This window comes from Sminthopsis crassicaudata, chromosome 3 (genome assembly GCF_048593235.1).
Source record: "Sminthopsis crassicaudata isolate SCR6 chromosome 3, ASM4859323v1, whole genome shotgun sequence".
Taxonomy (NCBI): Eukaryota; Metazoa; Chordata; class Mammalia; order Dasyuromorphia; family Dasyuridae; genus Sminthopsis; species Sminthopsis crassicaudata.
This window is the reverse complement of record NC_133619.1, coordinates 53,820,884-53,846,615: the sequence shown is the minus strand read 5'-3', so window position 1 is coordinate 53,846,615 and position 25,732 is coordinate 53,820,884. Positions and strand designations below refer to the sequence as shown.

The window sequence follows — 25,732 nt, the reverse complement described above, 5'->3', positions numbered from 1 at the left end:
TTTTTATCTGTTTAAAACTTGAATACCAAATAGGAAAAAAAAAGACAGAAGAAAAAGCCACAGAAGAACATGAAAGTATCTGAAAATTAGTAGCCCTAAATTTCCATTTCAAGAAAGTATTTTTTTTATTTTTTAATTTGCTTTCCTCATAGGTTTTTCTTTGTTCTGTGCTGTGCTTTTCTCCTTTTTTCCTGTAACTATCTTTAAGCAGGCTAAAGTTAAGCACAGATTCTCTCTCTCTCTCTGCCTCTCCCTCTCCACACACACACAAAACTATTAATATGGCTGTTATAGATTTCTCTTTTGATTAAATCTTTTAAAACTATTAATTTGTCTGAGATAAGTGATTACTACATCTACTTTAAAAAAAAAATTCTGCTCTTGCTTATTATTATTGTGTTTGTGTATTTCTTGTTTCCTAACTCTGCTGACTCTTCTACTTTACTTCTACCTGCTAGCTTGACTTGTTATTACTTAAAACCCCCTCTGCTCCCACTCCCATTCCCATTAATCTATATACTTTATCCCATTCTCATTAACCTACATGCTGTTCTTTATCCTGCCTTAGCCTATTTACTTCCCTTTTTTTTTTTCCCCCCCCCTGAGGCTGGGGTTAAGTGACTTCCCCAGGGTCACACAGCTAGGAAGTGTTAAGTGTCTGAGACCAGATTTGAACTCCGGTCCTCCTGAATTCAGGGCTGGTGCTCTATCCACTGCGCCACCTAGCTGCTCCTCTTCATAGATTTTTGAAGATGCTATACCCTTCTAGGCATATATGTGTGTATTATTACCTATTTAACCCATCCCTGATATGAGTAGGATTTCAGAACTATCAACCTCCTTTCTTATCTAATTCCTCTGTGACAGTTCTTACTCTCCCACCTTATTTGTATAGCATGATTTATGTTTTTACGTTTTCTGATATGCTTTTTCTTCTTAGGATCACATCATACTCAGAATCCAATCTTTCTTTTGGGCTACCCAGTAATTAATGACAGTCTTTAAACTGTCATTATGTCATATGGTTTACATTTCCACACATAAAATATAAATAATTTGTCCTTATTGAGTTCCTTGAAATTAGTCTTTGTTGGCCTGCATTATTTGATAAAAGTGTGTAGGATATGAAACTTAAAAGGAGGAGGGAAAAGTTCAATGTAGTCATTGTTGGGAACAAAGTAAAGCATTAATAAGGGTAAAATTAACACTTATCAGACAATAGTAAAGGCGCAGTGAACTTAATATATCATGAATTTGTAGTGTTTGAAATTGGCTCAACTTCTGAGACTTTATCCAACCAATGTTTAACATCCCTAAAGTAGGAAAGAAGCCATATATTGACTCAATGGGGATTTGAGCACTAGAAGGGGCAGAGGTCAGTCAGAAGGAGCAAAAGATTTTTAAGTATTTATTAGTGGAAAAAGGAAAAGTATTTATTAGTGAATCAATTAAGTGGTAGTTCATACAAGTGAGACGACTTATATATAAAAAGGCAAAAAAAAAATAGAGGACAATAACTGGGAGAATAACAATGAGCCATGGAATTGAAGATATTTGTACCTTTCCTACTCTCTCATTTAACCTCACACTTAATCTAGAGTAAGAAAGGTATAAAGACTTGAAGTGGTTGAAGAATGAATTTCCCAATTCTCAGTCTGGGAGGTATCCAGTATGGTAGAGGGAGGAAGAGGATTTGGCTTCAAGGACTTGTGTATCAGCTTAATCATTGATAATTACTAATATTGTCCTAATAGTAGCTAGTAAGTTATATCTAGCTCAAATTCTGATATTTTAGCAATAAAAATCTTATAATTTTGAAAGATAAGGAGCATCCCATCCAATTTACTCATTTCATTGATGAGAGAATTGAAGCAGCACCAAAATGACAATTTTCCCTTTCACTTTGTCCAACACCATGTATCTAGTATGTACATGGCACTGCTAAATACTGGAATGCAAGAAAAAATGAAAATATCCTTAGAGAATTCATGGGACACAGATAAGTAAATACAAGGTAACTTAAGGGAGTTACCAGTAATAATCTGAGGAATAGATTACAATTTGAGGGTTTTTCTGTAAGCAAGCCATTATGGAGGGGAGGAGGAGGTGTTTTTTTTTTTTTTTTTTTTTCTTATTACCCCAAGTTGTCTTCTTTCTTTCTTTCTTTCTTTCTTTCTTTCTTTCTTTCTTTCTTTCTTTCTTTCTTTCTTTCTTTCTTTCTTTCTTTCTTTCTTTCTTTCTTTCTTTCTTTCTTTCTTTCTTTCTTTCTTTCTTTCTTTCTTTCTTTCTTTCTTTCTTTCTTTCTTTCTTTCTTTCTTTCTTTCTTTCTTTCTTTTTTAAATTCTCATTTCTTGCATTGAGAAAGAAGTGGAAGTAAAATCAATTTACTTGGATTCTCTTGAGTTTTAAATAAAAGGCTAAGATAGGGAGGAGAGGTCATATCAGTGACTTAAGTTCTAGGATTATTTATAGGTTCATTTCTTCTGTTAACATAAGCTGTTAAGTATAATAGAGTTGGCTTCCTTGACTATCATCCTTCATAATTAAAATCTTACATATTTTTGAAACTGGTTTTTTTTTAAAAACTGAAATTTTGACTTTTTAAATATTTTTTTCAGCAATGTTTTTGGAACAGTACCAGTGGGTGCTGCTACACAGACACAGCCTCCTTCTTCAAGTGTGCCTGCTCCATTTGGAGGTAACATAAAATATTAGTTTTATGTTTTTTATACATTTTCCCATTTCTGACACACTGCACAAATAAATGTGTAGAAGAATGTATTTAAAAATGTTTCTTAGAGACTCTTGTATGTAATCAAACATAAACATGTTTAACATTTAATAAGCCAAAACATTTAATAAGCCAAAATATAGTTTTCTTTGAACAAAACTGTAGATTATATAGTAAGTATATGAAATACTTTAATGGAAAAGGAATGATTATTTTTTTGGATTTCATATTTTTCTTTTTAGCTACACCTTCTACAAATCCATTTGTTGCTGCTCCTGGTCCTTCTGTGGCATCATCCACAAACCCTTTCCAAACCAATACCAGAGGAGCAACAGGTAAGAGAAATGCTAACCTGGTGTATTTGTTGATGCTTTTTGGGGAGATGTTAGTAGCTTGTATTTATATATCATTGTAAGGTTTGCAAAGCACTTAGGAATATTATTTCTAGGTAGAAGATAGTTGTTATTTTTATCCCCATTTTACGGATGAGGAAGCAGAGACAGACGTGTTAAGTGACTTGTTCAGGTTATAAAGTGTTTGAGTTGAGTTTTTAATTCAGGTCTTCCTCACTTTGGACTCAGTGCTCTACCCACTGTACCACCTCTTTCTCCACAGGTGCTAGCTACCCAAGAGGTGCTTTTAAAAAGAAGTACCAAGGAAATTTGCTCTTAATGGAAAACTAATGGAGCAAAAATTGATGTGTCTTCCAAATTACCCTTTGAAATATGTTTAAACTATTATGGATTTTATCAGGAAATCATTTAACATGATAATGTTAATAATTCATGATAATGCATAATTCAGACCACTTTTAAGATATGTTAATTTGAGAATGCTTAACTGAAAAATGTTAACATGTGATGCACTTTTTGTCTTAAAAAACAAAAACCACTCCCACTCTTTTTCCCTCTTGACTCTTTTGGTTTGTACTACATATGATACTTTCTCATTTGTGTCATCTTATGTGTTCACCATTGCAGCATCTCTAGGCTTCCTGCACAGGTCATGTGGGATGAAGAGTGTTTGCTGTCTCTTCTGTCTTTTGTTTTTATGTTTCTTTGTCATTAAATTTTTTTTTAATAGCTTTTTATTTACAAGATATATCCATGATGCATGGGTAATTTTTCAGCATTGACAATTGCAAAACCTTTTGTTCCAATTATTCCCCTCCTTTCCCCCACCCCAGATGGCAGGTAAATATGTCATTAAATTCTTATTGCTAATGCTGAAATGTAGTGAGCTGTCGTCTCCAGAAGCTGCTGGATCGCTCTCTGGGAAGAGATCTGCTGTGTCTACTCAAATCTCTCCGACAGATTCTTCTTCCTGTAACGAACCGTTGTCTCCAGGCAGTTGCTGTTAACTCTTGTCCTTAGAAGTGACTTCCCTTCCTGCAGAGAGCCCCGTCAGGCCTGATGCAATTCAGAGAGTCTTTCTTCTTGAATCCTGGCTCTGAATCTCCTCCAGCTCTTATCCTTCTCCAGGCCGATCTGCTCTCTGCGCCCACTGCTGTCTCTTTTTATCCTCCCAGAGAATGGGCGTGGGATAATGCAAGGGCTTCTGGGAAGAACCACCCCAGCCAATGAGCTTGCCCCCTCTATCAAGTCAACCTGAGTTCTCACCTTGTAATTGTCGAGAAAACCTGAATTCTCACCTTGTCACTGTCCAGACAACCTCAGTTCTCACTTAGTAATCCTAACATCTCCCCTTTTCTTTTGATTTAGAACATAGGACAGTCATGACCTTGAAACATAAATCCATCAATATGGGAAGTATTACAGATAATTACATAAATGACCTTGAAACATAAATCCATCAATATGGGAAGTATTACAGATAATTACATAAATTACATAAGCATATAGTAACATAGTAACATAACACATGCTAGAAGTATATAACATAATCAAATAATCATAAATTGAAAATTTATAAATGTCCATAAGTCCATTGTCCATTAGTCTCATCTTGTGTGAGGAAGTCCAATGATTCCTGCTGATTTTAAAGTTCTTTAACAGTCTTTTTATTATCCATGCTCTTTCGGTGTAAGATGTTTCTTAGATCTTCTCCTTTATTTTGAGGTCTTTCTCTTTTTCTGTCTCTCTCTGGTGGACAAGGCGAATATGACTCGTTGGCACCCATCTGATTCCTTCTCCTGCTGAAGAAATACAAGCAAACCCTCTCCCCCAGGCAGTTAACCTATCTGGTCCCTTCCATTCACCACTTTCTGGATCTCTCCACATCACCTGGCGATTATCTAAGGACAGTGGAGATGCTCTCACTGGACACTGCCCTTCTGGTGGGTTATAAAACCTGTCTGCTGGAGCCAGCGCATCTTTGTCAAAAATTAGAAAATTAATGGTATAGAGAACTAAATTTAGAAGTTCCCTAGGGCTACCTGTGGCTCCCCCTTTCTTTTGTTTTTGGAGGAGTGTCTTAATATCTCTGTTTCTTCTCTCTACTATTGCCTGCCCTTGAGGATTAAAGGGTATGCCCGTGGTATGTAAAATCTTATACTGTGCACAAAAGTGTGTAAAATGTTTGGACGTATATGCAGGTCCATTGTCTGTTTTTATTGCTTGTGGCACACCCATAATTGCAAAAGCTTGTATAAGGAATTCAGTGACCACTCGGGCTGTCTCTTTTGCTGCTGGCATTGCAAATGTGAATCCTGAAAAGGTGTCTACCACTACATGGATAAAAGATAGACGACCAAAAGATTTATAATGGGTCACATCCATTTGCCAGATTTCATTGGGTCTCAAACCACGAGGATTCTTCCCTGGAGGGAGTGTAGGAGCGTGGAAAGGAAGACAAGCTGTACAGCTTTTTACTATGCTCCTAGCTTCCTCTCTTGTGATTCCAAATTGTAAACGTAAAGTTCGAGCAGCCTGATGATATTTAGAATGAGATTCTTGTGCTTCCTGAAATAAAGGACTACTGGCTAACATGGTTAGAAGGCTATCTGCCTTTGAATTTCCATCAAAAATGGGACCTGGGAGTCCACTATGTGAGTGGACATGCAAGATCTCTGTCACTGTCCAGACAACCTCAGTTCTCACTTAGTAATCCTAACACTGAAATGTCAACCAAACAAAATCCTAATGTTAAATTTTAATAGATTTAAAATATTGTCACTTGATTAACCCCCACTTTACTAGCAAATCTTTGTGTTTGACAAGATTTAATTTAGTAGGAATGTTGAGTGGTTAATATCAACATAAGCTGAAGTTTTGACTTTTTTTTTCTTTAAAATTTCTTTGGTGGGTAGTTTTGTTATTTTACTCATATAAAATATTTACTTCAGTTATAGTCTGACCAGCTGGTCATTATTAATACCAATTTAATAGTATCTCATTAAGTATCAGGTCTGCAGCATAAATCTGATCCTCTGAAAGTTACCATTTCATTACATTATCTTTTCAACTGTATCCTTATTTTTCATATCAACATGTAGAGTTATATTTCTTAATTAAGGTTCATCTTTTATTTTCAATTAATTTAGTGACATTTAACATTTTAAGATAGTGGTATATGTTTGTCAATAATAATAATAATATATGATATATAGACATATATTGTCAATAAACATTTAAGTGCTTGCTATGTGCCGTTCTAAGCTGTGTATACAAAACAAAAGGAGAAAGGTGGATCAAGGCTTAAGTTTATAGTCTACTGGAAAAAAAAATTAAATCAAAGACGAAGGGAGGAGAGAGGAGAAGGTGTCAGGTTAGGGATATAGTGGAAAAATCCAAAAGTTGGGCAGAGGAGAAAATTAGGTTTTTTAATTTAAATGTAACTATACAGTACAGATGCATATATACCAATACTCATGAATGAAAAAATTATTTGGAAAGAAAGATTTGACTATTGGAGATGAAGGAAAAGAAAGGTCAAGTTATAAAATATTTTACAGATTTTGCTGCCTACTTTAAAATAAAGTTGAAATCCTCATGGTTAAAGTAATAATTTTAGATATTCACATAGTAGTAGTCTTTACTCCTGTAGAGTATTTTTTTTTGGGGGGGGAGGGCGGGTTTAAGTGACCTTGCACAACTAGGTAGTTAAGTGTCCAAGAACAGATTTGAACTCAGGTCCTCCTGACTTCAGGGCTGGTGCTCTATCCACTGTGTAACCTAGCAACCTCCCTATAAAGTATTTTCTAAAAGAGGTGATAGTACATATGATTATGAAATTATAAATTCAGATTAATACTTGGCCTGTAGATTATTTTACTTCTGTGTCTTCATGGAATCCATATTCTTAACTTTTTTCCCTGCTTGGACAATTTTTTTCAGTTCATAGTTCATGTAATCATTTCAAGTTAATGTACTAAGTTAAGGTAAAATTTTAACTGCATTACTTGTATAAAGAATGTAATTTTTTTTTTTTTAGCAGTCAGAGTTTTGGGTGGAGTGTTTTAGGAATGTGACAGACATTTTTGCGTGTGATTTATTTATCCTATATAATATAACATTCTCTTTCTCCCTTCCCTCCAACTCCTCAGGATACATAATTTCAGTGATAGGAATAAATTAATAAATTTTCCTGTGTAAACATTAGGCTCTAACAAGTAGCTTTTTTTTTTTTTTTTTTTTTTTTTTTTTTTTTTTTTAAAGAATGGTATTTATCACATCTAATGAACTACTTATTGAAACTACTAATTATTTTCTGCAGTTTGGGTTTATAACTGAAAAATAACACTGGTTTTCTGGATTTTTTTTTTTTTTTTCCTATCCTGCTTATATTTACTATCAGGTTAGCAGAAAGCCTTTTTTTTCCTTTGTAGCAATGAAGTGTTTTCACCTTTTAAAAAGGCATCTATTCACAATTTAGCCCTTTTATAAAATAGAAGTAATGTGATTTGATAAATGACTATCCATACATAAATTTAAAATTTTTGACACTGTCTGGTCTCTTTATGGCTCTCCCTAAGGCTTGTCAGGAACAGTGCACTCTCACGTCTTTCCTCATGCTCATTTTGGTAGGTGGCCCCCACTGATGACATAAGCTACATGTGGCTCAGTGTTTCCTTGCTTGTTAAAGCTTCTTGCTGGTTTCTAGTTCTCTGCATGTGGAAATTTGAGTAGGTTTCTTCCATGTTTTAAATGGAGTGGGCATGGATGTTTAGCATAGGTTCAAATTATGACTTATAATAATAAAATGTGATTTTTTTTAAAAAAAGCATCATTTGGAACATTATTGCTTACTTCCATGGTCACATTAGTTTGTATCTATAACTTCTTTAATGTCTTCCTTGAAGTTTCTGTTCTAGTAGCTTGAGTGACACCTTTTGGATGTAGCAAACCATTGCACTCTATTATCCTAGTGAATTTCATTTGTCTATGTCTTGACTTTTTATTTGCAGTGCTTTCTCAAGAAGTATTTGTCAGAGTTATGTCAATGAATTGTTTGTTAGAAAGCCCTTTTTATTCCATTTTCCTTTTAAATTCAGATGCTTCTAAAATGATTTCATCCTATTCCCCCCCCTTTTTAATAATTTGTAAAGAGATGTGATGGGGAAAAATGTTACATTCTAAAATAAATTAGGGCAAATTATGTAAAATCTTGATTTTGGCAAAATCTACCAGATGCTTTCAGGTGCTCTGAGAAATACAGCGTATATTGTATATTGTTATCATTACCATGCTTTAAATTGAATGGTCCAGTTGATAAAGAGTCTAAGTAAAAAGAAACTGGCTTTTTATTAATATAGTTTCAGTAGAATTCATTGAGTGAATATTGTTTTTCTGAATTTCAAGTGTTGTCACTAGTTTTTCTAATTCAGATATTTTTTTCCAGTACACATGGAATGAGAAGGTTCTCCCTGGATTGTTCAACAACAATAAAGCATATAAATTATTTTTCCTGTTACTTCATTCATTAGCTTAGCAACATGATGTTTTTCTTCACACTATTAAACATGAATTGCATGTTGTTTTGAGATGTGTTTTGGCTTGAGCTTTATGAACTTATTTGTCAGAAAATAAATGTATACATATATTAAGTTTTAAGAATGTTCTTTTGTTAAAGTTACTTCTAGTGATTGTTCTGTTAATTTTATCCAGGAAAATTTGTTTTGGGAATGAAAGGATGTAGATTGTTAAGAACTGTTCAAAACACAATTTTCCAAATTCATTGAAAAAAAAAAATACTGTATGTTTTATTTAAGTCCCATGTCAATACATTTCTGGTTAAGTGCATTTTTGCTGAGATGGTTGACTATTGGTAGAAGGAGTGAGAAACCTCTTTTTTCCAGCATAGTATTTCTTTGGATGTCTAATGGCAGTTATTTTCCCTCTGCAAGCGGCAACATTTGGGACAGCGTCCATGAGTATGCCTACAGGATTTGGAACGCCTGCCTCCTACAGTCTTCCGACTAGCTTTAGTGGCAGTTTTCAGCAACCTGCTTTCCCAGCCCAAGCAGCTTTTCCTCCACAAACAGCTTTCTCTCAGCAACCCAATGGTAAGATGACACTTGGGTAGCTAGATATCTTTAATCACTTTGAAAGAGAAAATAAGAGATGGAGAGGAAGAGGGAGAGATTGAGAGATTTTATACTTAAAACAATTTGTGATTTCATTTTATGGATACTTTTCTTTACTGGGTAGTTTCTTTATGAAGAGTATTTGCCATGTGGTAGGCAATTTGCTAGAAGTTTGGGATGCAAAGCAATAAATTCAAATAACTTTCATCCTCTTACGAAAAAACACACACACACACTACATATATACATATATATTCGCATATATATATGTACATGCATATATATTCATCTATGTACGTATGTGCAGTAGAGATACATAATAAAAAAAAAGGGAAGAGATTGTGGCACGCCCTATGAACCAGGCACTGTACTAATGCTTACAAATATTTTTCCATTTGTTAAGGTAATAGGCAGGGAAGAGAACTAGTAATTAGAAAGGACATCATGTAGAAGTGGTGCTTGAACTGCTCGTGAAAGAATGGAGGGAATCTATGAAGCACAAGTGTGGTGGGAGTGTACTCCAAACCTGGGGGACAGTCGCCACAGAGACCAGGGGACAGGTGATACAGGGAGTGTGAAGGGCAGAGAGAAATCTGGTTTGGCTGGATCATAGTATGAAACCACTGTAGTTAAAAACTAGAGTACCATCTATGTGTGATCACCTGTAAATTAAAATTTAATTATCTAATATTATTATGCTTGCATAGAAAACATAACAGCATAATAAATTAGAATTTTTCTCTGACAATTGAAGTAAATTGGTATAGTGTAAATTCCTAGAGGGCAGAGAATGTCTACTTTTGTGCTTGGATCCCTGCTGCCTGATGGCTAATGCATGTTCTTTTTTTCAATTTTCTGAAGGAGAATTATCAAAGGAATTTTAGTGGTTGAGATAAGGTGGGGAGATGAGTTTGAGAGTTATTTTTAAGACACGAGAGGAAGTTTTACACCTGAAATTTGAAGGAGAATCTCAGGGTTTAGTTCACAGTAATCGTTAACATTCCTATGGAACTTTCTACTGCTAACATTGGAATTTCTAGGTAGTTGATTAAGAGATTACCTAAGCATAGAGGCATCTTTTCATATATGTATGGATTATAATTTGATGGGTCTGTGTTTAACAAGGTGCAGGCTTTGCAGCATTTGGACAAAGCAAACCAGTGGTGACCCCTTTTGGTCAAGTGGCAGCTGCTGGAGTGTCTAGTAATCCTTTTATGGTAAGTGAATTTAACTGCTTAACTTTGTAGTTTTACATAATTGAACAAATTATTATTTATGGATTTAACTTCAGTTGCATGTTTCTGAAGGATTATAATTTTCAGTTGGTAAGCCAGCAAACAGAACTTACAGCCATGACCAAGCTGCTCATACTGAAGTCATCTTGCTCCATTCTTTTCTGAAACAGCACAGGGTACACTTTAGAGAAAAAGGGCTTCCTCTCCTATTCTACTGAAGCTGTCATTGTAGCACTTTAATATATAATATTTTATTTATGTTGATTTTTACCTTCTGTTCATTTTTAGGCTGGTGCACCAACAGGACAGTTTCCTACAGGAAGTTCATCAACCAACCCTTTCTTATAGCCTTAGAGACACTTTACTGGAACGGACTTTTATTGTGGTCACCTAACATCTCTCCGCCTCTTGCACTGTTGTCTCGTTTCACTGATGTAGCTTTAAACACAAGAGAAGTCTTTTAAAAACCTGCATTGTGTATTAAACACCAGGTAAAATGTGCAAAACAGAGGGCTCTGGCAACATCTTTTAATATGTGAATTGGCAGAAAAGGTAGCGGTATCATGTATAGTAAAATTGGCTAATAAGTTATTGCAGATACCACGTTCATTATGCTGCAGTACTGTACATATTTTTTTCTTAGAAATTAGCTATTTGTGCATATCAGTATTTGTAACTTTAACACATTGTTATGTGAGAAATGTTACTGGAGAAATAGATCAGCCACTTTAAGGTGCTGTCATATCTCTTGGAATGAATGAACTAAATCATTTTATCCATTGCTACTGGAAGTTTTGAAGTCAAGATTGGAAGGTTTTGTTCATTCTTCAGGTTTTTTTTCCTTTCCTAAAGAGCTCTTCTATTTATACATGCCTAAGTTCTTTAAAATGTAGAGGGATACCTGTCTGCATAATAAAGCTGATCATGTTTTGCTACAGTTTGCAGGTGAAAAAAATAAATATTAGAAAATATGCTATTGTTTCTGTGTTCTTGCTGCAATGCCTTTACCAAAGTGGCCTTAAATATGAATAGATAAATGGGAACATCTTGAATTAAGTTTTCAAAAGATTTCTCGTGGCTAACCTTTATGATAAAAATTTATACCGATTATGGGAAAGCCATGTAGAAAATTTATTTAAAAAACAAAACTATTACAACAGTTATATTGAGGAATGTCAGTGGTAAAGCATTTATATGCAGCTGGTCAAAATCACCTTAATTCTGGTTTCTTGATTATATGTTAGCAATTTGTTTTTAAAATTGCATGTATATGTAGTTATCCAAGCCTTATTAGTATTTAATCATGAAACATAAGAAGGAAGAATAGGGCCTATTTGAATATTTTTCTTTTTTAAGAATTTTCTTTGAATGTATTTGAAATATACATCATCTGTTTGAAATAATTACACTTTCATTTAAGCAAATTAGATAAGTATTGTCAGAAGGAAAATTTTTTATGTTCAGTATCTGGAGCAAGAAAAACAGAATGTTCAACAGCTGACCAGTATGCAGAATACCTTGTTAAAGGAAATCCAGTGATGATAATGTTTATTGAGTACTTAATATTAACATTCAAATGAATACTTATTAGGTAATATATAGTAATGCCTCACTCATCTGGAAGTCACTTATAACATTTCAGTTGTCATTAACATTAACTGAGAACTTTGGAATAAACAATTATACCTCTTAGCACCACTATTGTTATCATAATGTCCATGTGCTAAATTTCATGCACTTAACTCATAGGAGGAGAACTCAGGTCAACAGAAAGTACATTTACTCCCTTATTTTATATGTAGCAATTATATGTGCTTCTCTTACTTTCTAGTACACAATAGATTAGAAGTTGCAAAGCTGAGTATAGAAAGAGCAGGGTTTCTTAACTTTTTTTTTTTTTGTATCATAAATCCCTTTGCCAGTCTGAAAAAGCTTAAGTCCTCCTTAGAATAACATTTTAAAATATGTAATATAAAATATATAGGAATATAAAAGAAACCAATTAAATTGAAAGATTAAAATAAAACATCCAGGATCATAGCCTCTATGTTAGGAATCTTTGGTATAGGTAAAGGGTTACTATTTGCATAGTCACATTGACAGCAGTTAGAGTGATTTTTCATGGTGAGGTTTGAGGAAAAAAGCCCAAAAATCATACTCAAGAACTTAGAAAGCATGGCATTCCAGACCCTCTTTTGCCCAGCCCTTCTCCTCAGAAATATCACTGCCATTGTTGATAAGGATGGCTCTGTGTTTTCAGAGAATTAAATTATATTTAGTAAAGTGTTGAACATCAGGGCAAGATAATACATTTTAAAATTATTTCTCCTAAAATATTTTTAAAATTTAAATTTATCATTTAAAATGGGTAAATAAATTGCCTAGAAAAATTACTTAGGTAAAACAAGTTCTTCCCTAAAGATACTACATAAATATAGCTTCTTATAGGATTTTAAAATATATGTGTTGAACCAGTATCTGCCTACCTTGATTGATGTCTGGTTTATCATGACTGTTTTACTATGCAAGCTGGCTTGTACGCAGGGACATTTCCTAACTTTCCCTTTAAAGAATGTATTCCTTTTCACAATATTGAGCATACTACTGTGTGATACATCTGGTCCATCTATATCAGTTTATATATCAGATGATTCTACATGTTGAAAGAACTACTTAATCTCCTTTCCCATTTAGGAAAAAGGTCCTAGCAAATATCTTTGGTTTCAAAAGTTTGTATGTTGTGTTTCAAATAACCTTATATCCTGAAGAACCAAAACTGTTACTAAAGATTTTAAAGACTAAAATTTTTACTCATCAATTTTTTTTTTTTTTTTTTAATGCAGACTCTTGTGGACTATTTTGAAATATTAGCCTCAAATTTTAGATTAATGGTTATTTTTTTAATGAAGAGCTATTTTGGAAGCTTTGTTCTTATATAAAATTATATTTTACCATTATCCAAAGTTACATTAATTTCTATGAGAAGTCAATAAACAGCTTGTAGTGAAAAAGCTCAGGTTCATGAACGGTATTTGGAGAAAGTAAAGTTTTAAAAGAAATGGAAACTAACTTGAGTCAAAACTCTATTTCTTTCCTCAGCCACATTCCTATAGGATTCTTTCCTATATCAGCGTAAACCTCTATTGTACCAATGCAAAAGTTTTTGGTTCTGCCTTCAGTAAAAAATAAGAGACCATTTTTTTCTTTCTGTTTTAGCAGTTGTTTGTGTATTTGAATTGCAATATCTTAATATCTTAGTTGGAAGTAATTTGTTGTTATCTAGTAATTGCTTCTATTTCAAGGTTCTATTCTTTCATCATTGTAGGTCATTCCCTTTTTCGATGTGTTAATGTTATTTTTATTGCCTTAGTCCATGACTTTATGATTTGCCATTGTTAAAAAAACTTATAACAGAAAGGGTTAGTAACAATTAGACTCTCTGCAGTGGTGAACCTGGATTACAGGTACAGTTTCTCATTGAGTTCTTAGTTGAAGCCTTTTAACTCTGCTGGATTTGCCAGAACATGAGCTCAGCTGAACCTGGAGTAAACATTGTTACCCCTAAAGCTTTGAGGAAGGATTTCTCTGGAGACATTTGAAATTCATTCCAAAAATGGAATCAAATGATTTGTTAAAACTTATGTTGTTCATGTATAATTTCTTAGCACTAATTTTGATAGGTGAGAGAAACATTTTAGGGTTATATACATTTATTGAAAGGGAAAGGAAATATTGATAACACTCAGTTGTTGAAAAACCTGGCGAATAGAATTAAAGGTGTGTTTACTATATGGAAAAAAGATTGTTGTGATATGTATTTTTCCATGACATATTATGTTACTCATGTTGTTGGTTGTCTTTTTGATCCTACATGTTCATCATTTTTAAAGCCATGCAATTTCAAGCACATTAGTTCAGGACTAATGGTATCTAAAGAGCTACATTTTTTGCTTTTGGAAAGTAAAAAGACTTTTAAACCTGTTGCCTATCCTGGGCAAGCCCTGATTCAAATTACGGCACATTAGCCACTGATCTGTGTCCTTTGTGAAGCACATACTTCTAAAACATACTTTTAAACTGAATATAAGACATGGAAGAGAGGAGAGGAGAGTGGGAAGGGTATGTGTCAATGGATATGAAGTGATTCTAGGACACTTTGTGCCAAAAAACCATTTACTAAGTTAGTTGTAGTTTTCTGCCAATTCCCTTTTGACTTATGATCTCCAAAACATGCTAAATTCTGAGAAGTATAGGACTCTAGAAATGTGTGTATATGCACTCACACCACAAACCAGTTATTAGCAAAAAGTTTTCCTCATTTTCCCTGTTCTGTTGTGCGGTTTCAGATTCAACTTCAAGGTTTACTTTTTAAAAGAATGGATTTGTAAATTTGTTGAATTTTGCTAAGAGTGTATTGTCAGTTAACTATTTTGCAATGTTTTCCTCTAACAAGACACTGCTGTTTTAAGTTATGTGTCATCTAATGTAAATGGGAAACAATTTCAAATAAATTAATTTATTAATAATGTCTCTGCATAATATGGTAGAGTGGCTTGCCTCTGCCTTTTTTATTTTCATACTGTTATGATCAGTTATCTTAATTATAATTTGACAGAGTTTCTACTCCCCCCATCCACCTGAGAGTTTTTGCTTTATCTGAGGACTTCATATTTTTGAAATTTATGACTTCACTCCTTTTGGTAGTGGGAATAGCTGGTTTTACAGAATTCGTTTCCTGTTTCAAAGTTCCCCTTCAGCTTTGCGTTATTATAAATTTAGAGTTGAATGAGTGAGACCTTAGAGGTACATCATTTCATGCAAGGCTCTGAGGCCTAGCATATAGTGACTTGTCATAATGTCAGAGCCTTAGTTAGCCCTTTCCCCACTATATCATGCTCTTCTCCTTTGACTATCTCTTATTAATTATGGTCTTTCACCTTTCATATGGTCTAGTGTTTTTTATTTTTATTTTTTTGTTTGTTTTTGTTTCCATGAACTCACTGCCTCAACTGTACTACCTGGATCTGCCCTTTGAATTCCTATTCCCCTCTCGGTCCCTCTTGCATGGCACTGCTGCATTAGTTTTCCTAAGACATCATTTAAAAAAAAAAAAAAGACTTTAAAAAATCACTTCACCCTTTCATGAGGAAATCCTAAAAATCTCCCTGTTACCTAAAAGGTAAAAATTAAGGCCCTTGTAATCTATCATTCATCTTCCTGCCTGATCTCCTTGTAGGGACTGTCCCTCTGGCCAAACTGGCTGTCCTACTGTTCTTCAGAACTCACTTGCCTCTACTTTTGATAATTGTACTTAAATAATTCTTCAATGTCTAGATTAACTAATGTTTACAACTATTATCTAATTTTATCTCACAGCTGTCTTGAGAGGTAGGGGAAATAGGTGCTATTATCTTGTGGCTTAGGAATGTGAGATAGCTTAAACGTACTGCCCAGGGTCATACAGATCACACAATTAATAACTGGTATGAGCCTGAGGTTGAATTTGAACCCTGGGCCCCCCACCTGGATCACCTTGAATACTTTTCCATTCCCTGTTTGACTATTGAAATCTTATCAGGATTCCAGGTCTTGCCTCCACAAAGGGCATTCTCTATGAGTCCTGAAGCAGTGTTTCCTCTTGGCTTTTCCAGCCCTTGCTTTGTCCTTATGTTCCCAATGCCTTGAACTAGGCATATAATTGGTCCTTCATAAAATGCTTATTTGAACACTGTGTAAAACCATAAACAAAGGCAGTGAGAGAGACAGAGAGAAAGGAGAGAAAATCTGGTTCTAATCAAAAGGAAGTGTATACTTGAGGAAGAGCTTGAGTTCAAAATGAAACTTTAGCATCCAACCACAAGGCAAACAAGTATAGCCTTGGCAGTGACATTTGAGGTGGAATTTTAAAGAGATTAAGCAAGGAAAATGTGTATTTTGGTTGCTAAGAAGAAAGGATTTTTGTTGCATTGAACTTTGATCCTGTTTGCATTTGAGAAGTTAGAAGAATGTTATGGGCAAAGGCTGCAGAGATACAGTAGGATGAGAGGGTGGGTTGCCACTGTCTGCTTGGTTTTGCATTAGAAGCATAATCCAGGTCAAAAGCAGCATCAAAGTAGGAGCAATCATCTCAGCCTGCAGGCATAAAGCCTGTCTTTCCACCCCAGTTCTGCTATTATGTCCTAGAACTGTGCTCTTAGAGGAAATCACTTCTTCCTGCTTCTCCTCAGTTTCCTTATCTGTACCTTGAGAAGGTTTGGCTGGAGAATTCCTCTGAGCCCTTCAGGAAGTGACTGAAGGAGGCAGAGATTGTAAGTGAAGAACCTAGTGAGGAATAAAAGCCTGGGACAAGAACCATAGAGTCTGTCTTGATAGTTTAATTCTCCAGTTGCAGAGGGCATGCACACAGCACAACAGTGATGTCAGATTCAGAGGAAGAGGGTCACTAATCTGTATGTGAGGATCCCTGTGGGCTGCACTGACCTAGTTTAAAATAAAATGTCATATTTATCTATATTGTATTTTTATTTGTTTTGTTACATATTTCCCAATTCCATTTTAGTCTGTTTCACGCTAATAGATAAGATGTTTAACATCTCTTTGGTACATAATATCAACGAGGGAGGGTTGCTACATGAAATTTCCTCCTACTTGATACAAATCAGCTAAGTATAGGTTAATTATACAGCAATCCTTTTTAAGCCACAAGACGAAAATGTCTACCCTAAATCTGGGAATGATTTCAAGGACACCCAGGATTCTCATGGGATTTTGGAGCAGTAATAGAGGCACTGTGGTTGTCTATTACTGCAAGTCTTAGAGCTTGAAATATTCCCAGAATTACTCCATTTTAAAGCTTTCAATTTAAGGGATACTCAACAACCCTCAATTTTGCATTTTATGTGTGCTGTATGATGATCTTCTTTGTATGTGTTACCCTTATTTTAAATGAACTTTTTAGGGAACCAAGATTCACAGATAATATTTACCAAAATTCATAGTAAATCACATCACACATTTTGGAATTGATAAGGATCTCAGCAGACATCTAATCTTAACCTGAAAAAGAATTCTCATTACAACAAATTTATCAAGTCTGCTTGAAGACTCACTTGATAGAGTATTACTATCTTATGAGTCAGCCCATTCCACTTTTGGATAATTAATTTTTAACATTTTAAACTTTTGCTCATCGCTTTTACAGTGCTTCCATTGGAATAGGCCAAATCTGTCTCCCAAATATTTGAATATTGTTATGGTCTACCCAAGATTTCTCTTGAAGAAAAAACTCCATATTTCTTCAAACAGTGGTATAGACTCAAGTCTATCACAAACTGGTAACCCTTCCCTGAGCACTCTTCAATTTGTCAGTCTTTCCCAAACTGGTTCTGGATCTGGGCACATGACTCCAGATATGGTCTCAGCAGGACTAATGTTTCCCCATTCTTGGGAGTGAAGTCAGTGAAGCTTTAAATTGCTTTAGCTTTTTTTTTTTTTTTTCTAAATTCCTAATATATTTTTGACTGAACTTACAATGTACAAAACATTACACTTTTTCTTAGACCAATTTATTATCTAGCCCTATCTGTAATTTTGCATTTATGAAATTAATTTAAAAAACACAATTGAAAGACCTTATTTATCCTTCTTAAATTTTGTTAGATTTAGCCTAATGATATAGGCAGGCTGTCAAGATCATTTGATCCTGACTCATCTAGTGTGTTATTTTGTGTCATCTATAAACTTGAAAGTCAAGCCATCTATACCTTTACATCATTATTTAAAACATTCAATAGCATCAGCCCAAGTACAAATCCCTTGAACACTCCAATGAAGAACATCAAACCATTTGATCAACAGAAAAGTTATCCTAGGGATGGCCATTTCTCTTTTAGTGTGGCTATTCAACTAGTCCTGAAATCCTATAATATCATTTTAAAGTCCTTCCATATTACTCCACAAAAAATCAGGTTTTGCTAAAAATCTAGGTTAAACCATCTTTGTACCAATTTCATAACCCTGTAAGAATAATTAGTGAGGTTAATCTAGTATGTTCCTCATGAAGACATATAGGCTCTTTGTGATCCTTGTCACCTCATTTTTTTACTAACTACTAGCTTTATTTTTTTCCTTTTTTTTTTCCCCCCCTACTTTTTCTGAGGCTGGGGTTAAGTGACTTGCCCAGGGTCACACAGCTAGGAAGTGTTAAGTGTCAGACCAGATTTGAACTCGGGTCCTCCTGAATTCAGGGCTGGTGCTTTATCCACTGTGCCACCTAGTTACCCCTACTAGCTTTATTTTCAAAATTGATGCAAAGAATTTTCAACATTCACCTTTGTAAAACCCTGTGTTTGAAATTTTTTCTCCCTCCTTACCCTCTCCCCTAGACAGCAAGTAATTAAACATGTAATTTTTATATACATATTTCCACAATTATGCTGCACAAGAAAAGAGATCAAAAAGGGAAAAAGAGCAAAAGAAAATAAAAAGCAAAACATCAACAAAAAAAGGTGAAAATACTATATTGTGATCCATATTAAGTCCTCATAGTCCTGTTTCTGGATGCAGATGGTTCGCTCCATCACAAGTCTATTAGAATTGGCCTGAGTCACCTATTTGTTGAAAGGAGCCCTATAAATTCAATCAGAATTGATCATCACATATTCTTATTAACTGTGATCTCTTGGTTCTACTTACTTCACTTAGCATCAGTTCATGTAATTCTCTCCAGGCCTCTCTGAAATTATTCTTATGATTGTAACTTACTCAGCCATTCTCCAATTGATGGGCATTCACTCAATTCCAGTTCCTTGCCATTATAAAAAAGGCTGCTACAAATATTTTTGCACATGTAGGTCCCTTTCCCACCCTTATGATCTCTTTGGGATATAAGCCCAGTAGAGGCACTGCTAGATCAAAGGTTATGAACAGATAGCCCTTTGAGCAATGTTCCAAATTGCTCTATGGTTGAATAAGTATACAACTCCACCTACAATGCGTTAGTGTCCAATTTTCATCATTGTCTTTCCTGTCATCTTAGCCAATCTGACAGGTATGTAGTGGTATTTCAGAGTTGTCTTAACTTGCATTTCTCTAATCAATAGTGATTTAGAGCATTTTTTCTTTTTTTAAAATTTTAATTAATTTAATTTTTACAAAAATTTAATGCATTTTATCAGTGTTGACAATTGCAAAACCTTTTGTTCCAACTTATTCTTCCTTTCCCCAGATGGCAGGTTGACCAATACATGTTAAATATGTTAAAGTATAAGTTAAATACAATATATATGTATACATGTCCAAACAGTTATTTTGCTGTACAAAAAGAATCGGACTTGAAACAGTGTACCATTAGCCTGTGAAGGAAATCAAAAATGTAGGGAGACAAAAAAAATAGAGGGATTGGGAATTCTATGTAGTGGCTCATGGTCAACTCCCAGAGTTCTTTCACTGGGTGTAGCTGGTTCAGTTCATTACTAGAGCATTTTTTCATATGACTGGGAATGATTTTAATTTCATTTGAAAATTATTTGTATCCTTTGACCATATGATAATCTAATTTATTTACATTTCTTTGCCAGAGAGATATGTGGGACAAAAATATATAATTATTTTGTACTCTCTGGAAGATTTGACATGGATAAGGAACAAATTCTCCTTCCCTAGGCACAGTTCAGTTACTTGAAAATGTTAAGGGACAGACTATAGAATTTAGCATCCTTTTTTAAAAAACAGCTTAGACTACAATAGTAGGTTTTGTTGTATTATGATAACATGAGCTGCAAAAACAGCCAATTCCATGAGGCACAATTACTATTAAAAGAAGTTTGTAAATGGAGAAAGTTAAATGATAACTGAAATTTGTGGAAACCTTCAATTCTTTTAAAAGTGTTTTGGGAAATTTTTGCTTTGGTTCTGATTTAGTAGAAGGAATTAAATGTATATATGATGGGAAGGGATGACTCAAATTTTTTTTTTTTTTTTTTTTTTTTTTGCCTTATGAGTTGATTGGTTGAAGCTAAAAGTCATTTTTGCCCTTGGGAGTGGGGGCTAAGGTTGTGAGGATTTGAAGTTGCTCCTTCACATGAATGATAGCTACAGCCAAGAAACATTTCTTAAAAGGTTATATATTCTGTTAAGGATTATCACGAAAGGATGAGTTTCCAATTTCAACTAAAGAGAAATAGACTTCTTGCAGCTATTTATGGTGAAATAGTTTTTGAATAATTTTATATTTTCAATAGTTTTATGAAAAAAAAATAGTCTACTACCTGATGCGGCCACATGGTGAACATGGGTGGAACTCGGGAAGACCTGAATTCAAATCCACTCTCAGATACCTACTAGCTTTGTGGGCTAGTCACTGGGCAAATCACGTAATCTATTTGCCTCAGGTTCCTCATCTGAAAAATGGACATAATAATAGCACCTAACTCCCAGTGTTGTTCTGAGGATCATATGAGATAATAATTACAATACCTGGCACATAGTAAGTTCTATTTCAACGCCATCTATGATCGTGATGATAAGATGCATTCAACAAGTATTGCTTTATTTTGCATTAGACTAATCAGTGTAAGTAATCTCAAGATCATGTAAAGACACTGCTTATTTAAGCCTGGTTTCCAAAATTCAAATGACTATTTGAAGAAATTAATGTTTACCCATTTAGTTTTTATAAAATTGTGCCAATTCTAGATAGTTAACTTGTGGTCATAGCAGATTTAGATTTAAGATATTTTTTTTAAGGAATACCCTTGCTTGGGATGTATTTCCTTTGAAATCTACGTTCTATGTAAAGTTTTCATTTTGTCTAATTTATGCAACTGGGTTAAAATCCAACTTATGCAGATAAAAATGCTATCTATTTTTAATATAATTTTTGAAAGTACATATGTGCCTACCTCACAGGGTTGTTGTGAGGATTTGTTAACACCGGAATGTTTGCTTTGCTTTTGAGCTTTAAAGCAGAAAAGTAATATGAGAATACAATATTATTTTAAGAGATTAAAATACTATATAATATTTGTATCTGAGCTGATTTTCTTTTTGACCCTATTTAGAAATTTCAAACACAATTCTTCTTTATCATGTAAATCATTATTAGATTTTCACAATATTCCTCCCTTACATGTTTAATGGGCACTCCTGTTCTTAAAATGACAACCAAGTATTATGGAAGAAAAGATATTATGGAAGAAAAGATGTTTAAACTGTTTTAGTATTCTGACATTGATATGTCATGTGAAAACAAAAGTCTGAGAAGGCCTAATTTTAGAATCTAGTAATTCATGAACACTATGACCTATCTTTCAGGATGTTACATAATTATTGGGAGGATCATAACTTTAAGGTTATTGTTGGGGTGAGTAGCAAATAAGTTTAATTAAAACTTAAATTGAGTTTGAAAAGCTCATTAACCAACTTGACTTGAAAAAGAATATTAATCACTTGGGATGTAAATGAAAGTTAGCTTTTGATACCCAGGAACAAAACACGTTCATTTAAAGAAGTTATTATGCTGCTCTGACTTTACGTAGTTATTGATAGTCACAACTATGTCTACTGATACTCTTTTATTTCTGTCATATGCCTTTATATAAATTCTTTCTATTCACTTTAAGTTAATTCTATTTGTAAATGTCTTTATTCTTCAGTACACATACATACACACACACACACACACAATATCACAAAGGAATCCACTGTCTGAAAAATCAATACACTGGCAAAAGATTTAGAGCAGTAGCCATTGAGTTCTTCAAAATACAATTGACATGACAGGACAAATTCAGGTAAGTTAATTATATATCTTGAAAAGTCTGAGAAATTGGAATAATTTAATTTTCCTTAAAATATTTTTTTTTTTTTGCCTATGCTTTTATTATATTAGCATATAGTAATGCTTTGGCTATGGGGGGGGAAGGTGAAAAAGTCAACACTTATCTTTACCACTGAAATTTTATACTCAGTTCTGATAATGAGGTTTATTTAAATAAAAATATCTCACTGATCTCTTGCAGAGGGAGTATAGTTCATATTTGACTCCTTCCTCTGCCATACATTCCTGATAACTAAATTGATCTCCTACCATTGTTACATTTATTATAGAAAACAGTTTAACCTAAAGACTTCACAGTTTGCTCATGCTTCAGAGGACTTACATTTGCTTTATTCTCTTAATCTATGTCAATTTAGGTTTTTCAAGAAGATGTTAGACTAGGAAAATTTGAGGTAACTACTCTGGAAGCACTGGTTCAAATGGTTTGGGTGGGAGGGCCAAGATTTTCTTACATGTGTTTAGCATCGTCAGTCAACGAAATGATTTACTTCCTGGAAAGGTTCCAATTTGAACTCATAAGCAATACTTACCCAACTAGTTGATGGAAAAACCTCAAAAACATCACTCAGAGCCAAGAAGAAATCTTGAATGAAATAATTAAATAGAAATTTAGTTTTTTAAAAACAGCCATCCCAAGTGCTACTCTTCTAATAAGCAGCTGTGTGCTATTCCTGAGAGATTTTCATTGTCAATAAGTCAACCATTACAGAGCCCCCACTGAGTACAGAGCTCTGTACCAGGTGTTGAATGAGAAACTGCAGTGTTTAATCAAGTATGATTCTTTGGAACCGCTCAGCTCCATGCTGTGTGTAATAGGCAACAACCTTGTCCCATGTGTGGTAGATATAAAATGGCAGCAAGTTCTTTCGTACTTACAAATAGTTTTGCACAGAATCATCTTTAGAGAAAGTTTCCAGAATTCTATATAGTTTTGAAATTGAAGTTTCCATGTGTTTACATTGGATAAGCAACACCTTTGACTGGCTTTGCCAAGCAATCATGAATTAAGATGCTAAACAGGCTTAGTCAAGCTGGTTTTAACTGATGTTTTAGTAGTCCTTTGTAAAGTTTATGTAGCTATACATTTACAACTAAATTGACCTTTTTTCTCCCCCTCGTTTTTTATTTTATATACAACTTAATATTATCTTTTTTTTTTTTGTACCATTTATTTTTATTAGCCTTCATGATTATATTCTAATACAGCAGAGTGAACACCCCAAGATCAATTGATTTTATTTTATATCCCCATGATGGTCACTTTGATCATTAGAAAAGAATTGAGCCTCTTTTATACCACTTTAACAGAATAACCATTTTCCTTCAGACCATGGACTCTTGCTATCCATGGGATCATTGAAGTTTACTTTTTAAGTGACGTGGTATTCCTAAGATGAAAGAACTTAAAAATATTCATAAATGGTTTTGATTAGTTATTAGATCACATCACAATAAGATAAAGTAGATGTTGCTCTGGAGGCAGAGGACATGTAAAGTCCTGTTTTTTATCTGTGTAACCTTAAGGTATTTTACCTCCGTTTCCCCATCTGTAAAATGAAAGAGTTGAACTAGATGGTCTTTGATATTCCTGCCAGCTGTGTGAAGTGGAGAGATATGAGGGACTTTGAAATAAAATTGTTTTGAATGCCTTCTAGAGGAAAGATTTGTTGCTTTATTATTTGGAAGTGAGGTTCCAACTCTAAAGTAGATAATAATATCAAATTTTACTACCCTTAATACCGTTTTGTATAGCTATTCGAGCTCTGCGCTCTATTTACCTTCAATAAGACTTAGAAGGAAAAATAGCATCATGTAAAACATAAAAGTAAAAGCATAAAACAATAAAGATCTAACAAGAGCCAGAAGAGATGCTTTTTCTGATTTATAGGGTGCCCAAACTTAAAAGATATAATGGAAATTTCAAAAATGTTTTGTCTTTTTGTCTCTTGGAGATACAGTTCAAGCATTGCCATTTTAATGCCACTTTTTTCCCCTGCTAGTGCCCTCTCCAAGTTTTTTTGCCTTTAACAACTTTGAAAAGATTTGTATTTTTTATTCTGTAAACAGTATATTTATCTTCTCTATGCAATAAATTATCTTTAAACTATAAGCTCTTTGTGAGTTTGGGCTCGTAAAGTAATGTAATGCCTGCAACATAGTAATCACTATATAAATGTTACTATAATTATTTCTTGATGACTCTTGGTTACAGAATCTAGTAAGACACTTAAGAGACCATGTAATTCTGCCACCACCTCAAAAGGATTCATTTCTACAAAACAACCAGTGTAAGTAATTTTTGCTTGAAGATGACAGTCAGGTACTACATAGAATCTCTGCAAGACAACTCCATTCTACTATAGGAGTTTTGATATCACACCAGAATTTATCATTTTGCAATATCCACAATGAACTAGTTTTACTCTCTTGTGCCAAGCAAAACAAGATCATTCCCTTTTCCATGTAGTAGGTAGTCTTTCAAATAGTTGATAGTGGTTATCAAATATCTATATGTTTTCCAATCTAAATATTCCCATTTTCTTAAACTGATCCTCAGATGGCATAAACTTTTAGCATCCTTCCAAAACTATAGCACCAAGAATTGGATACAAGACAGCAGGGGTCATCTGAGTAGAACAGAGTTAAATGGAACCATTATTTAGTCTGCACAAAGCAGCCAAAAATCACATTAGTCTTGGCGGCTGGGGTAGGACAGTAGTTCTCTGACTCAGCTTCCCTTTTCCTGACACAGCTTTCTTCCCCTGCCACATTCTGTTAGTCCCAGCTTTTCTGTTGGAGCTCCAAGCTTTCCACTCCTCACCCTTAAAACCAATTGGCATCTGCTTCCTGGTCATGGGCCAGTAAAAGGTTCACGTGTGGGCCTTTCATGTGGTCCGAGGCCTCCCGACTTAGTGGATGCCAGAGACCACAAGAGTTACTTCCCTGATAATTGACTGACCAGATATGTTTCTGGAAACAAGGAGAGCCCCCATCCACCATCTAGAGCAGCCAAGTATGGCTGGATCCTTGTCAGATATCCTTGCTTTGTTAGGACAAAGGAAATCTCCATTGTTAAATAATCAGTGACTTGTGCCTCATTTCTCTCTCCCTTCACCTAGCTGCCATGTATCTGATGAAGTCACTCCTGTGCTTAACAACCTTCAATAGCTCCCTTTTAACTCAAGGATCAAGTACAACACCCCCTGCTTGACATATCAAGCCTTTCACAATCTGATTTAAGCTGGCCTTTTTGAATGTTACTCCTTTTCACTGCATTTCTGAATGCACTGAATGTTACTGCATTTCATCCACATTGGCTAAATTGCTGTTCCTAGAAGTTAGCATTCTGTCTTTGTCCTTATGCATTGGCTGTCTTGTAAACCTGCAATGTACTCTCCCTTACATGTTGTATCTTAAAATCCTTTCAAGTTTTGGCCTGTCGT

General features: G+C 34.4%; 1 protein-coding gene across 5 annotated transcripts in view; it reads left to right on the top strand.

Annotated features, from left to right (window-relative positions):
• The window catches only part of AGFG1 (ArfGAP with FG repeats 1), a 92,439-nt gene extending 77,463 nt beyond the window's left edge, over window positions 1-14,976 (top strand). For all 5 annotated transcript variants that reach the window (XM_074298500.1, XM_074298502.1, XM_074298504.1 and 2 more), the window contains 5 exons: window positions 2,619-2,698; window positions 2,974-3,066; window positions 9,036-9,194; window positions 10,341-10,432; window positions 10,739-14,976. In XM_074298500.1, the coding sequence (XP_074154601.1) occupies window positions 2,619-2,698; window positions 2,974-3,066; window positions 9,036-9,194; window positions 10,341-10,432; window positions 10,739-10,798 (484 nt within the window). In that variant the 3' untranslated portion in view covers window positions 10,799-14,976. The remainder of the gene's footprint in view (window positions 1-2,618; window positions 2,699-2,973; window positions 3,067-9,035; window positions 9,195-10,340; window positions 10,433-10,738) is intronic.
• Window positions 14,977-25,732: the final 10,756 nt, after the last annotated feature.